The sequence below is a fragment of the Daucus carota genome, chromosome 7 (assembly GCF_001625215.2).
Source record: "Daucus carota subsp. sativus chromosome 7, DH1 v3.0, whole genome shotgun sequence".
Classification (NCBI taxonomy): Eukaryota; Viridiplantae; Streptophyta; class Magnoliopsida; order Apiales; family Apiaceae; genus Daucus; species Daucus carota.
Genome location: NC_030387.2, coordinates 12,591,643 through 12,607,629, shown reverse-complemented (window position 1 = coordinate 12,607,629; position 15,987 = coordinate 12,591,643). Strand labels below are relative to the sequence as shown.

The window sequence follows — 15,987 nt, the reverse complement described above, 5'->3', positions numbered from 1 at the left end:
AGTTCTTAATAATGCATTACTTTAAATAGGAAACGTGTCCATACAGCTCCAATGTCGGAACAATAAAAATCATCACGCATATAAGCACAGGCCCGTGCCTCGCACGGGCTACAATGCTAGTTATCTTTTTAAAAGTGCATCAAATGCTCTGCGGTTACAACAGAAGGAAACATCATCTCTCCGACTATGTGATTTTATCAATCTTTTATAATTATTTATATCATATCTAGAGGACATTCCGGTCTCACATTCTTAGCAACCGCTCTGAGTCAAAATAGTTCATAATTTAATGCATTCACTGTGCTCTATGGTTCATTTTTTTTCCAAATATGTTGGTGAAACTGACAGTGGAAAAACCACTCGGATTTACAACATCAAATTGTGAAAGATCAGACTCAATTCAAGTGGTGGACATTCGGAGAAAGAAAGAAAAGGTCATGCATGTTTTCTACTTCAAATTTACTCAACAAGTAAATGGTTTTGCGCTTCATAATTATCAATCGGTTTAAATCAAAATCAAACTTCGGTAGTTTGATTAGGATGATCTCTTACGCAAACCAGTGCGTATCAATGGTTCATCACGGATTTTGGGTAATCGAAGGATTTGGCAAGGTGTCACGTGGTTTCTAAATGATTTTGACGTGGCAACCGTGTTCTTGTGGTGGGGTATTTGAATTCGTGTCAACATAGTTTACAATGATATTATATGGGGTGGGGGAAGGAAAGATTCAGGCTCCGTTAGATTGGTGGCGGTTAGTGTATTGACGGTTGTTGCTTTGGCAACGTGGATAAAAGAGAATCGACATGGATGGATTACACAGAAAGTATCAAGTTAATTCAAGAAAGTGTGCAATGACGGTCTTGTCCAGTTTGATATCTCCGTTTCAGATCATTATCACCCATCGTCCACAACTAGAATTGTTTAGGTAAGTCCCATGTGAAGAAGGTCTCGTGCGAAGGTATTATATTACTGTTATATCACACACAATTTTATTTATTGTGCACTAAGTCGGGGTGTTCACGGAAACAACCTCTCTACTTTATGGTAGAGGCATGATTTGCGTACATTTTACCCTCCTCGTATCTAAGCGGGATATACGGAGTATGTTTGGTTTGGTTATCTTTTTAAAACAATCATGTATATTTTTATAAAATCAAATATCAAAAATAAAAATAAATAATTAAAAAAATCTAGAATTTTTAGTTTTTCATAATCCGACCTAAAGTCCACAAACTGTCCAAACGCCCTATGTTTGTTTGCTTTTCTTACCGGAGCAGGACTGTCTTTTTTATCTTTTATTTTATTCTCAATCGGGTGTAATTTTGTTCTCTGCCCTTCACATTAGTTATTGCACAATCCTTCTTTTCTCTTATAGGGTGTTGGTCATGAGCCATTCTGATCCTGGAAACAAAAGAAAAAAGTGCCGATTGAGGAGATGCCAGAGAGAGTTTGATAGAAATATTGATTTTGAATGAATATCATTTGTTATTTGCTTTAAATAGTAACAGTTTCATGAAATAAATGATCTATTACTCCTTGTGCTTGTCAGCATGAATCACACTCTGACGAAATGACAACATAGAACATATTCCTATATAATGACTATCTGCAATGAACACAGACCCCTCTATACACCAACTGCAAATAATCTGGGTCTCCTTGACTGATTATATAGGAGAGTGATTAATAAATTGCTTAGTTCTTGATCCTATACATCGATGACAATGGATAGTACAATCTTATAATTCATGGGCCCCCGGGTGTTTTCAACAAAAACTGTAAGACCCAGTTGTCTTGTAAAATTCTGGCCTATTGTCTTCACCGTAGCTTGTAGTTTTACAACAGCTTCTGAGAAGAAGGATCAGATGCGGCAATTTCTGCATACATATCTGTTATCGCTTTTGCAAAGTATGCTTTCGCCTGAGGTCTCTTGATCTGCAGAGAAATAGATTAATTTTTTGATTTTAGCTAAGCACCGGATACCTAAAGTAATGTTTTATGGTTCTTATAACCTGATACTCACCTTAAATGTTGGTGTCAGCAAACCATTCTCCAAAGTAAAAGGTTCAAGAACCAAAGTCACAGCTTTTGCAAATTCAAAGCCTCTCAACTTCATAATATAAATTGTTATTGTTAGATTGCAAAAAAGGAGTAGTAAATACGGACTCAATATAATGTTGCAGAAAATTAGAAAACCAGGTACCTGAGCTTCTTTGCCGACAGCCTCCATGTCAGCCAGAACGGCTGCCCTTGCTCTCGGGTCTTTGCACAGTTGTTCCAAGTTCTCAGGCTGCATTAACAGATCATAATCGTTTCATAAGTTAACCTAAAAGACCAACCATACTGCATCAGATTGCAAAAAAGAAGATGCATGCAGCAAGCAAGAACCTATCTACCAATAAAATGCATTTAAATTCAAAGAACAGTCTCTCATCTTCGCCAATGACAGTTATAAAAAATGATGCATCTATTCTGTCATATCCTTTCAATTAAGATGATTGTAGCCAAGTGTTTCAGAAAAAAGAAGAGAATCATAACAATATTGTGAAATATACTATTGCTCATGAAAGTTATTTCTTCATATTTAAGCTTTCACATTATTTCCAAATCAAAATTTTATAATTCTGATCTTTCCCTGATTTATATTCTTGATGCATTCTGTACAAACAACAAAATCTTGAAGCACTTTGAACCGAAGCATGTGTGAAAACGCTAAATGTCTACCATGTACATGTGTTAGAAACTATATCTTGCTAGAGCGTATAGATGTTTGAACTTTGTAGGCACAAAAGTCTGCAAAATAATTTAGCCCGTCACAAAAAAGGTAGTGCTTTACAATATAAAAACGTGAAATAAATGGCAATCGACACTGTTTACTTATCTTCATCCCAAACTTTAATTTCAGTCTTTGAAAAATGTGTATTTAACAAATGATTTGTGGATGAATCAAAAATGTATAGGACCCAATGCTCATGTTCCAAGGCACTATACTGCTATATTTTGTATTTTACTGAGATTGCTTAATTTTTATGTTGACGTGGTAGCTTAGGAATTGGCATTGGCTGAAGATAATTCTCTCACAAAGTTTGAATCTCATGTGTTAGTCCTAATATACAAAGTATGCAGTGGGCTTGCGCGCTCAACTCACATTTTGTGCTTAAAATGCCCATGTATAATATTTATTAATATGATCAAAATCTGTCTCTCAGATAAAATGTGCCATAAACGTAGGTTGCACTATACAATCATACATGCTCTTGCTTTGAGTTATGACAGATACAAAATATTGTGGTCTTAAAACATGTTTTAGGCAACTAACCAAATGCCGGTATTTTGTGAAATAAGTTGGCTACACCTTAAAAGAACTTTCTTTTTCATTTTACATAACTTGTGTAACTTTTAAGAGTATTTTTTGAGTAATTTACAGGAATATTGTAATGCATAAAAACACATGTATATAGTCCAAGACAAATGTTATGGCTCAAATAGCAATTGTATAATTTTAGCAACAAGGAGAGGATACCTTGAAACCTTGAGCAAGAGCCCAAGCCTTAAAGACATCTGGGTCCAAGCAGACAACCGCAACCAGTGAGGAGTTCAAGCTGTCACCTACAACAAAGAAGCCATCATTTAACATAGCTTAAACAAATTTTAGGTTTTGCCTTCTGTTTGGGGAAAGGGGAAAGAGATTCAGTTCTTACCATAGACAAAACACTGTGCAACAAACTTGCATTTCGAATATACATTTTCAATTTTCTCAGGAGCTATATATTCTCCTTGTGCCAACTTGAAAATGTTCTTCTTCCTGTGATTGTAGGAGAAGGCTTAAATTAATGATTACTTTAATTACATATTCACTAATCACAAGTGATCTGAAATATTTTTAGTTTCTTGTAACATTATTAGTATATATAAAGTTATCTGACCTGTCTATGATTTTTAAGCGGCCTCCAGGTAGCCACAGCCCTATGTCTCCAGTGTGAAACCATCCATCTTCATCAATAACTTCTCTTCTGAAAAATATTAAAACATTGTCAAATTTACTATAAACCATAGTTCAAAACTTGCTCACTTTAAAATTCATTTGTCATGAACAAACAAGACACATAAAGTCATAAAACAAAGTGACAAGAAAAAAAGTAGTGGGATGTACGTTTGCACTTCATCTTTGTAGTAGCCTTGAAATACTATGGGACCCCGTACACAGATCTCACCACGTGGATGGGGCTGATCGTCGGATGTATAATTCATTTCTGGAACATCTACAAGCTTTACCTCTGAAATTATAATTAAAGAAAATAGTAAAATAGAATTAGGACACAGAGACACCAAAATATACAAATCTAGTTAGAAATACTGTTTCATAGCACCTGTCTTAAATTGCATTTGAAAGTGCTGGAATGTTATGAATGCATTAACTATATAATTAAGTAAAACAAGTTGTGTATTGGCTGGTTAAAGATTCAAGTATATCTGACAAAGACAATCTTGAACACATCAGAGGTCAACTGTTTACCTACTCTACATCCTTAAAAAAAACTGCCACCAAAGAACTCCCAAGATTTTGAGAATGATACAAAAAAGAAAAACTGCAACTTAGTTGGTACATAACATCAACAAGAGTCACCTCTTTTAATATAACAAATACTACATATCTTTGCCATTTACCTCATTTATTTTACTCTTATTTGTCTAAGGAGAATATATCAACAAGTACAATATAAGCAACTAAATCTCAGGAATGACAATAATTGGTAGATAACTACATGTTCTCTATATGATATGATGCTAACTATGTCAAGCACATTTAAAATTACTTAGGAAGTCAAATTTGGAATTGGGATATGTGAATAAAAACACAAATTAAGCCAAAAGCGAGACCAACCGCATGCTGGACTAGGGGCGCCAACATGGCCAATCGAGAAATCATCCTTATCTAAGGCGCTAATAACACAAGCTGTCTCTGTCATTCCATATCCTTCTATGACTTGGCCAAAGCAACTGCACAGTTTGTCCAATTTGTCAAGGAAATGAGAAGTAAATCAACTGCATAATAATATATTGATCACTTGAAAGATAAAAGTGGCAGATAGAAGTAGGCTTACACTCTCAGAAATTCCATGACATCAGGAGACAAAGGTGATGCACCTGAAACGATATGACGAATTCGTCCTCCAAGTTTTTCTTTTATTTTATTGAAAACCAACCTGTCCCACATGGGAGATGGAGTCTTGCCTGAAAAGTGAACCAGTTTCAAACTTTCAGAACAATAAAATATACTTAAGCTCTTCATCTATAATAGAGCACGTACTTGGTGTTGTACCATGTACAACATCAGGTGTACATTCCATACAGTCAGCATATTACAAGTAGCAGATAGGTGATATCAAACAATTACTGCTAAGTGAAAGATATCATGCAACTCGATGAAAAAGCAACATTCTGCAGTACATAGTTTTTAGGTAAGTATGAAGCTATGTGTGGAACGGCCATTTCCCACTAGAGAGGTGTAACTTAAGAACTAACATGTTCTAACAGATGTGAGATACAAAATGCAATATACCCCTATCAAATACATTTTAAAGGATTTAAAAATATAGTTCTTATAATCATCATCATAGTTTTACAATATCAAAATAATCCTAGAGGTTTATCTGACTTAAACTTCTTTATCCCAAACTAGAATCTTGAAGATATTAAAACAGAAACTTATCAAATATTATAAACCTTTCTTAACTTGTTCATACTTCTGATACAATCACAGATCAATACCCCAACCAATCAGAACTGAAAGACCCATCTTATTATAACAAGATGTTCTCAATTGCCTTTACTCCAAAATATAAGAAAGTAAACTTAAAATCTGACTAAATGCCGTTTCACCAGTGAATGAACATTAATATACTCTTCTTCATAAAACAACTTGCTGTATTCATAATTTTATAATATTATAATTTTATGCTACACCTGACCCAAAAATAGAGCAGAATTGTTCTACTCTAAATTATTTAAATAAGAATGAAGAAAGGAAAGGACATGAATTTCTAACTCTTTTCAATGCTACAAAATAAATTGTGCCAGAATGAAGAGAGAGTACAGTCATAATAAGGGAGACAGGTGACAAACAAGTTTTTATCTAATTTCAAATCAAGCATGTCTATAAAGGGTAATGGAATCTCGAAATAAATAAAAAAAACTCGAAATCGCCAATATATGTGGTTATCCAATACCATACCACTGAGTACCGCTTGCTTCTTGGCATTGTAGGCAACATTGAATAACCTCTCCTTTAAACCACCAGATGCCTTCACAGCATTTGTGATGCTGAAAAAATTAAAAGCTTTAAGAGCTATACAAATATTTTTTAACTGGAGAAAAGAAGTTCATGACAGCATAACAATTTACCCAGCATATATCCTATTAAACAGCCGTGGAACACTGCAGAAGACGGTGGGTCTTAGAACTGCCATATCATCCAGTAGCTTTAGGTTGTCCTGGAAACATAAAATTGAAGACATTAAGCTACTGATAATACACTAATTCCAGATCTTCTTCAATACTCCCAGTCTTTCATACTAACATGGCCCTATAGCCAATTGTATGACAAGATACTCCACATACTGACAAAGTTCCATTTCATCATTTTATCTTAGACATATGTTAACAAGGTTTTGCTATAATGAAAATAGTTAGAATGTTACTCAACTCTTCAGCACACAAAGCATTGATTTAAAGCTGCCTTTACTGTTAAGTCATGTAAACCAGAGATCTCCCATACAAATTAGTTTGTAGACCATGAAAGATGCTGTTTTGTTACATTTTCTTTAAGAAGAATAATAAAGCTATATAATTCTAGAAAGCTTTTCATCATATATATATATTATAATGATGTCGGCAAAGAGAGATCTACTATAAACTCTAATAAGTGATAAGACTTAAGAGCTTCTAGATTATTTTGGTATGAAATGATGCTGAAGGTCTACATAATCATCATCAAACCAATTTATTTCTTCCATGCTTTCTTTAAAATGGTAATGTTACTTACTTATCCCGCTCGAAGAGCAGGGTGTGGGGAGGGGAGGGTGTTCGACCCCTACTCAAATGAGTAGAGAGGTTGCTTCCAGATAATAACCCCTAACATGTCGGATAAAAAAGGTCGAAGAAATGACCATTTGCGACCAAAACCCCTGGGCCAACTCCACTTCTTTACTGGCACATTCCATGCCCACTTAATTTTGTAGGCCTGTGGGCACCCGAGAGGGGACACTGACCTGGGGCTCGTAGATAGGGGGGCCAAGCCCCCCAAATGCTTGACCGACACCTTTAAGTGTTAATATATAATTGTTCACTAAGGATTCCAGTAATGACCACAGAATGCAAATATATCACTTAAGCTCAAACACCCAACAAAAATATAAGAAAGAAAAAGTGAACCACATACTCCTTGGTAGAATCCAACTGCACCTCCATAATATGCCACCAGTATCTGGTTAAACCGTTCATAGATGTGGGCTAAAGGCAGATATGATATGTAACTGTAGAAAAGAAGATGATCATGATGAATCTGGATATTCAGCTCAAACAAGTAAAAAAAAAAATGGCATGACAAAGCATATGTATGTACTCTAGTGCAACTTATATGGGTATTTGGAAGTAGGACTGTTTAATTCTAATTCCAAGTAGAAGAAATATACTTACATATCTGAGGTTGTGAATTGCATACTGTAAGTTGCACCAGCAACATTTGCAATCAAATTACCATGTGATAGGACAACTCCCTGTTTATAATAAAACTTGTATTAGACTTGAGTTAATATAACATGCGGGATTAAAAGAACTTTCACCAAATTGAGCTAAAACCTTTGGTGTCCCAGTTGTACCACTGGTATAACAAATTGTAGCAGTATCAGCAGGGTTTGGTGCACAGAAAGGATGGAGGTTGCTTTGGCCCTGAAAGGTTCCATACAAATACCAAATTAATATATAAATATATGCACGGAAAAGCAAAATCCATGAAATTGGATCAACAATTCAACATACATGCAACTATTTATGAATGAAGATGGTGGGACAGAAGGGAAGACGAGTGAGAGAAAGGGGGAAGGGAAGCTGCAAGCCACTGACTCGGTAATCTTCAATAATCAAAATATGAACATGCAGTGAAAGAACAGGCTTGCACTACTTCATATAAAAAGCAGGTCCAAGTGTGGTGCACTAATTTAAATAACTCCTTGTTAGCTATAAAAATTTGTTCTATACGATAAGAGAACAGACTTGCACTCCTTTATATAACAAGCAGCTACAGATGTGGTGCAAGTATAGACAATAAAATACCAACCTCCACAATAAGTTAAAAATATGAAATTCCGAAGGAATAAAGAATATTTCACCTGGCTAATTAACTTTGTATATGAAACAATTTCAACTCCAGCTGTTGATGGAAGTGATGGAATCTTCTCATCCACCCCTCCAACCACCTATATAACAGTAAAGGGTGAATAAATACAGCAACAAAGTCACTTTATGAAGTTGACCATTTCAATTATCAAAAGGAATAAAGATAATTACCACAACAAGACGTACGGTGGGCATCTCAGACAGGAAGCTTAGCAACTGCAAAGTCAAAGAAAACATTGATTAATGAAATTAAACTATGAATTTTCCAGTTGATTGGTAAAAAGGTATTTTAGAGCTGCGATATTGGTTGTGATGAACATATCCTGCTCGTAGAAAAATCAAACAACTCTACAAGATTGGAAACGAGTATTTCGCTAATATCAGAATTCTTCTAAGTATATCTCTTATTTTATTAGCTTTCACTGTCAAAATATAGAACACACGCAGCTAGGTTTCTAGGTTCTGATTTCTAACTATTGACTGCTTTTGTTTAGGTGCGTATATGTGAGAAATTTTGAAAATAGAAACAGTAAAATAGATTCTTTTAATGCACTATTATCATGTTGTCACTAATTCATCATGCGATTCTTATATATATATATATATATAGTAATCCTTCTTCATCTTGACACCCCAAAATTTAAAAACCCCGTCATTTCACTATCATCATGCATTAATTTACCAACCAGGAATCTACTACATGAAACGTTCTAAACTATCTAATTTCCTTTTTTTGGCGAGGAACTATCTAATTTACTAGAATAATTGCCTAGCATCAAAATCTGAACACTAATAACTCAAGAATCTTTACTGTGTTGTGTGTAAAAGTGTTTAACAGTCTAAGATCACTTAATAAGAGGGTAGCTAACTTACAACATTCAATGTCTGTGGCACGCAAAATATAGCTTGCACAGTTGCATGATTGACTATAAATTGGACAGCATCAGGACCTGCAGTGGATGAAAAAGTTAACTGGAATGAGCACCTATTCCCATGTAGTAAAACATATGAAACATAATCGCTTATGACAAACCAAGGGTGTCGTATAAAGGAACGGAGATGTAAGAATAGGCTGAGCAGGCATGATCAACTATCATCCACTCCGGTCTGTTGATGAAATATATCCCTACACATGACCCCTTTAGAGGCCAAACCAAGTGAAACAATCAGAAGCATAGAGGTATATCAGAAACTTTACAAAAACAGCTTAAAAGCAAAGAAACATCCAACAGGATAAATGTTAAAATTCTATAAGATAACATTAAAACTAGCATATGTAATTGCTGAATTAAGATCAAAACATGTTATCTGATTGTAATTAGTAAATCAATTTATAAATTGATTTTCCATAGAGCTTATAGGTAACTACCTACCTTCGGTATCCCATGAGACACTAGCCCAGAACCAATAGCTGACCTTGCAGCAGCTGCTTCCCCATAGGTCATCCACTTGTAACTGCAAAAAGAGATTGCAGATGGATGATACTCTTGAGCTTCAGGCTCATAAAGCTAAGTATAAATTTTGATCAAACTTACTCTCCAACTGTTCCATCCACTCGAACTCGTGTACCCAAATACTTATAATCCCGGAATATCTTTGCCGAGTGCCTATATTCAAAAAATAAGGAAAGGAAAACCGTCAACCGAGGCTGTGTAATAGAGATGTTAGCAGATAAATAGGGGTCCAGAGTAATTGAAGTACATTCATTGTGAGGGGTACTCACGTAAAATTATCATGCAAAGTACGGATTTCAGGATTATTAGGAAATTCGCTCACAAGCTTCATAGGAGATAGAACAGATCTGCCATTAAAATCATTCCACGTCAAAGATCACTTCAATGCACTTAGATATATTGTACATAGATACAACTCCAACCTGTATACGTTCCATTTTCCGGTCTCCAGTTTTTCAGGAAGGATGACACTGTATCCTTGTTCTTCATGAATTAAAATACCCAAAGCGCAATATGAAACCAAAAGGATGTTAAGAGAAAATTATGAGAAAATGCAAAAATAGAGAACAACAGCTTAACCATATTAGTATATGGGCCAAGCTAAAATATTCATCACTAAGCAAAACACAATCATGATACTTAGGCCTAAATAAGAAACATGCATGCCTTCTCTGCTTTGATGGAAGAAAAGGAAGTACACACCCTTGAACAAACCTTCTCACAACTTAGCCCGTTAGCGACACATTTAATGTGATTGGTGCCGGAAAAAAACATAAAATACTTGTTTGCAGGACATCTTCACAGAACAAGTAAGCTACTAAAAATATGATGTATTTATTAGAGATTGTTAGCATGTCTCACTCCATATCGACAAAATGTAGATTTACCTAAGTAGTGGACATATGCAACTGCGAGTTATGGTGTGCACTAAACAATATAGAATACGAGTACGTAGTAAGTTGAGCAGCCTCAATGCTGGTAAACAAACTTTTACACCCAAACTAACAATTTATCTGACAGATGTACACATATGCTGATATTATAATGAAAGTTTTCCTTTTGAGCAAGTTACTCCTACAAAACGTTCTAGGAGACATTCGATAAGAGGAAGTTAACCAGTGGCAAGGCCGCATAATAAAAAAGGTGGGCCTAACCCCATATAATTATAATAATTAAAAGAAAAATTTTGTTGTCATTACTTTATTACCTGTAGTATAGTCTGAGTTGGTATGCATCTTACCTTCGCAGTATTTCCAAAGATACAGGGCTTTGAGATTTTACTGATAGGTTCCTACATGTATCTAGTGTGGTTTCGTGTGTAGTTGTCTCAGCTGTTGTATCAGGTCTTGAAAATTGTTGGAAAGCCTAATACAAATTATGAGTTTATGGCTAACATTCTTTATGTTTTTGTTGCTTGATAATCATTTCCTTAATGCAGAGGATGTTTTGTCCACTTTCCTGGCAATTTTTACTAATTATGAGCTAGTTCAGAGAGGTCTTACTCTTTCCATTTACCTCCCCATTTTATCTATCATCTTTATTTTCAGATAAGATTTAGATACTTGATTAATCATTATGAATTCGTGGAACTGCCCGCTTTCAACTCTGTGTTTTGCTTTTCAAATAGGATTAAGCTTTTTCTTCTTTGCACTAACTAGAATCAACTTTAATTGTATATATTTAGCTCCATTATTTTTGTCATGTTATCCCATGCTGGTCGTGGATTGACTAAATTATTATAATACATTTTAAACTTGTACCATTCAAAAGCATTGTACTGGACTTCTGGACCAATTAGCTCTTTTATCGTGTAACTAAATGAGAGCAGTATGCAGTGCGTTTAAATCCAGTAAGATCCGAAATATCAAGTCACAGGCAAGTAAGAAGGAACAAATCATATTATATATAATTTATATAAACTACTACAACAAAAATTCCTTATCCAGATAAATCAACAAACAGATTTCAACGCCCAATATTTAAGTTACATGTAAATTATTACTGTAGTACATAATACATGAGTTCTGAAAAAAAGAGTTAAAATTTCAAAAGGAAGGAGAGCATAAAAACTTGCTCCAATACAAACACAAAAGCTGATGATCAATATATGCATAAATCAGAACATGTTAGTACTGTATATAAATAGACCGGATCATAACCGACAACGGAACAATATACAGTTAAACTTCGATTAATATATACATATATACGTCAAAACTAAAGACTTTTATGCACATATATTATGTTGCCGCAGAAAAAAATTATTCATATTACGAGATTATTAGAGTATCTACTGTATTCAAAAAGTGCATAAAAATCATTCCGACGTGTTCTCCGACTAAAACTATATACATCTTCTAACAGCCTACACTCATCAAACAACTGAACGTGCAATAGCTTCTGGATTAATTCCTAATTCAAAATCTATATAAAATAGATAACTATTCAATACTACAAAGACACAGAGTAATATAATATATGTAGGAGAGAGGGGGGGAGAGAGAGAGAGAGAGAGGGAGGGAGGGAGAGAGAGAGAGGAAGAGAGAGAGGGGGAGGGAGAGAGAGAGAGTACCGAGGACGAACTCGCCGGCGGTCTCATTAGGCCGGAGCGACGAAGCTTGGTAATCTTCATCTTGGGAGGAGATGAGGTGTTGTTGAATAGCTTGAATGCGACGTTGAGCAGGTGAATCCATGGAAGCTTATGATCTGTAAGATATAGATACAGAGAGTGTGTACGTATAGAGAAGATGGATTTGAAGGTTTTAAATTAGGAAATATATGAGTCGTCTAAATTAGAAAAATGGCAAGTAGGAGAGAGAGCTAAAGAGAGACTCTAACTGATTGTATTTGCCAGAGAGATAGAGAGAGCACGTAACCAAATCAATTTATTTTACTTTTCGCCTTCGTGTTTTTTGGAATATGCTTTCCGTTGTATATATTGCGAATATTATATTCATGCATATCCACTTGTTTCCCTTTTTATTACACTTTTTTCTATTTTGTACACCTGGAATATTTTTTGTAACTATAATTATATTATAATTTATACCTAAAAATACTCCAGCTTACAAATATCATTGCTACCTTCGATGGTAGGGGTGTGCATGGTGCGGTTTGGTGCGGTTCCGGACATTAACCGTTACCAAACCGATGAATGCGGGTCGGTTCGGTTAATCATCATTAACCGTAACCGCACCAATTAAAACGGTTTTTCGGTTGCGGTTAACCATTAGTCGGTTGCGGTTTTTTTTCGGTTTTTCCACTATTATTTGCTACTCTTGTGCATAATGAATTTTTTAAAAAAAATATAAAATTTTCATGAACATGTACAATATGTTCGGTTACTATTTACTATTGTTTCTATATAAGGATATAGGAAACATTACATACTTTCATCTAAAAAAACCTTAATACACAATAAAAACTAAAACATACGTATTTTGACAAAAAATTAGATGATGTCAAGTCAATAAAATTACCCAAAATCAACTAATCATGAAATTCAAATAAAAAAATGTTCAAAAAGTACATAAATAAAAAAAAGTAGAATAAGTTTCATAATAAAATTTGATCAGCAGATTAACAGCAGAAATATTTCTACTTTGTGGCAAATCACAATAGCCCTAGTTTTCGATCAAGCGTTCCTCCAAATATTTGGGTGCCCGGTTATTTAAGTGACTCAGCAAGTATGCAAGTACGAAGAAGAACCTCCATATAAAATTAGATGTGAAATTTTAAAATGACTAAAATGCTTTATTACTATATATATATATATATATATATATATATATATATATATATATATATATATAGGCCAACATTCCAGAGAGGGACACCTTATATAGAGTTACATAGTGCGCCACTATAAATCATCAATTTTATTATAAATTCTGTTATAGAATACATATAAAACGTGATTCTGATATAGAATACTATAAAATAAATCTATTTTAAGTAATTCAACACTTAAAATTTGATTAAAAAAAGTATATTTTCGAAACTGATTCTACAACAGAATAATTCTGGATGATTATTATTCTGTTATAGAATCATGTTGAGATATTGCGTAATTTTAAATGATCTTTGGAATAAAAAAAATTTATAACTTCGTTTTCGGTTTAATAATCAAAATTTGCAATTATATTTCATAAAAAATATAATAGAATATATATTATGTATATATTTATAATGATGTGCTACGTAACTCCATATAAGAGGGTATGCTATGGAGTGCTACCCTATATATATATATATATATATATATATATATATATATATATATATATATTTCGGTTCGGTTAATTTCGGTGCGGTTTTAGTATAAAACCGAAAATAAAACCGCACCACTAATTTCGGTTTTTTATCTCGGTTATTTTCGGTTTTATTTGCGGTTTGGTTTTTTTCGGTGTGGTTTTTTGGTTTTTTTAGGTTTTTTTTGCGGTTTCGGTTTTTCCTGCTTACCCCTATTCAATGGAGTATTATCCTCCCCCGTTATAGATTGGAACAGGTTTAAAAACTCAGTTGGAGAAAAGATAATATCGGATTATCTAAATTTAGTATTCCTCCGTCACTCTCATTTCATTACGTTTTTTTAACTACTCGACACGTATTTTAAAACTCTTATAAAACATGGTTTCGTTACTTATTTTTGAGATTTTTCTTCGATGTATAAAAATTCAAACATCAAATTTTTATTCAAAAAAATAATTAAAATATAATTTACAATATGCGTGCCAAACTATCCTCACTCAAGGTAAACTACCTAGAGGAACAAAGGGAGTATAACATTAATTATATATTAGTTTGAAATATTTTAATTAATAAGATTATAGTGTATATAGAAGGTTATTTATTATAGCATTATTACCCCATTATCTCCTTATCAAACAAGAGGTATCATCACGAATGTATTTTTCGATATCCGATTATTAAAAGACATATTGAGTATCAAGAATCTCACCTGTGTCAAGAAGATATATTTACCTGCAACACATCATATATAAATATAAAGGAGGATGCGGGCGTCTACAGAATGACTCGATTCAGTTTTCTGATTTTTCTTAAATTTCGGAGAGAAAATATAATTATAATTCAAAAAATCAGGTTCAGGAATTCTAAAAGTAATACAACTCTTTTCTTATCGAATTTTAAAGATGATATAATTCTTTTCTTATTTTAAAGGAGGATGCAGGACGTCTCTAGAATTGTTCGATTCAGTCTTCTAATTTTACTTAAATTTCGGATAAAAGAATATAATTATAATTCAAAAAATCAGGTTCAAGAATTCTAAAAGTAACACAACTTTTTTCTTATCGAATTCTAAAGATGATACAATTTTTTTTCTTATTTACAAATCTTAAAAGTAATAGGATTGCTAGCTATTATTGATAAAATACAATTTATATTTAAAATTTGTAATGTAAGTTAATACAATTTTTATTTTTGATTAGCTCATCGTCATCATCTTGAACGGTCAGGATTATCACCAACTTAATTTGTATTGCTTGCAAAAAGAAAAAAAAAGAAGCAAAGATGGCCCTGTGTTTTATTTATTCAAGATAACAATTATTGAACAAATATAATTTAAAAATACAATTCTTATTTTTGAAAGTTATAAAAATAATTTTTATCCAATCATAATCTATAATTTTATCATAATAGGATATATAAAATAAGAATCATATATTGATTTTATAATAATGTAAATGATTGTTGATTAGTATTGTGTTTGACGTGCACGGGAGGCGGCCCAAACTAATTTTTATCTAAATAATAATAATTTTTCTATTAGTATTATGTTTGACGGGAAAGTGGCTAATATAATTTTTATCTATGTTATTATTTTTTTTTGTTAAAATGGCGGTTCAAAATAATTACAAAATAAAATAGGATATATAAAATAGGAATCATATATTGATCTTGTAATAATGTAAATGATTCTTGATTAGTATTGTGTTTGACGGGCACGGGAGGCGGCCCAAACTAATTTTTATCTAAACAATAATAAATTTTTTATTAGTATTATGTTTGATGGGAAAATGGCTAAAATAATTTTTTGGCCATGTTATAATATATTTTTTTTGTTAAAACGGTGCCACAATTCAAATTAATTTTTATCTGGTTATAATCTTTAAA

General features: G+C 33.3%; 1 protein-coding gene across 1 annotated transcript; it reads right to left on the bottom strand.

Moving 5' to 3' along the window:
• Nucleotides 1-1,449: 1,449 nt before the first annotated feature.
• On the bottom strand, nt 1,450-12,771 carry LOC108196487 (long chain acyl-CoA synthetase 6, peroxisomal). Its single transcript, XM_017363787.2, has 23 exons — nt 12,425-12,771; nt 10,275-10,335; nt 10,122-10,199; nt 9,934-10,005; nt 9,772-9,853; nt 9,432-9,537; nt 9,272-9,348; nt 8,570-8,614; nt 8,392-8,478; nt 7,862-7,951; nt 7,700-7,779; nt 7,443-7,536; nt 6,407-6,495; nt 6,237-6,325; nt 5,107-5,236; nt 4,887-5,002; nt 4,155-4,278; nt 3,928-4,014; nt 3,703-3,806; nt 3,525-3,610; nt 2,205-2,291; nt 2,025-2,111; nt 1,450-1,936 (listed from the first exon to the last, which is right to left on the bottom strand). The coding sequence occupies exons 1-23, from the start codon at nt 12,543-12,545 to the stop codon at nt 1,838-1,840; spliced, it is 2,091 nt and encodes a 696-aa protein (XP_017219276.1). The 5' UTR covers nt 12,546-12,771; the 3' UTR covers nt 1,450-1,837.
• Nucleotides 12,772-15,987: the final 3,216 nt, after the last annotated feature.

Excerpts from the sequence above, each read along its gene's own strand:
- LOC108196487 (XM_017363787.2), bottom strand. The coding sequence starts at position 12,545 with ATGGATTCACCTGCTCAACGTCGCATTCAAGCTATTCAACAACACCTC. Across the intron at positions 9,854-9,933 it reads GTGGATGGAACAGTTGGAGA|TTACAAGTGGATGACCTATG; the intron begins GTAAGTTTGATC and ends CTCTTTTTGCAG. Across the intron at positions 7,537-7,699 it reads CAATTCACAACCTCAGATAT|TTACATATCATATCTGCCTT; the intron begins GTAAGTATATTT and ends TCTTTTCTACAG.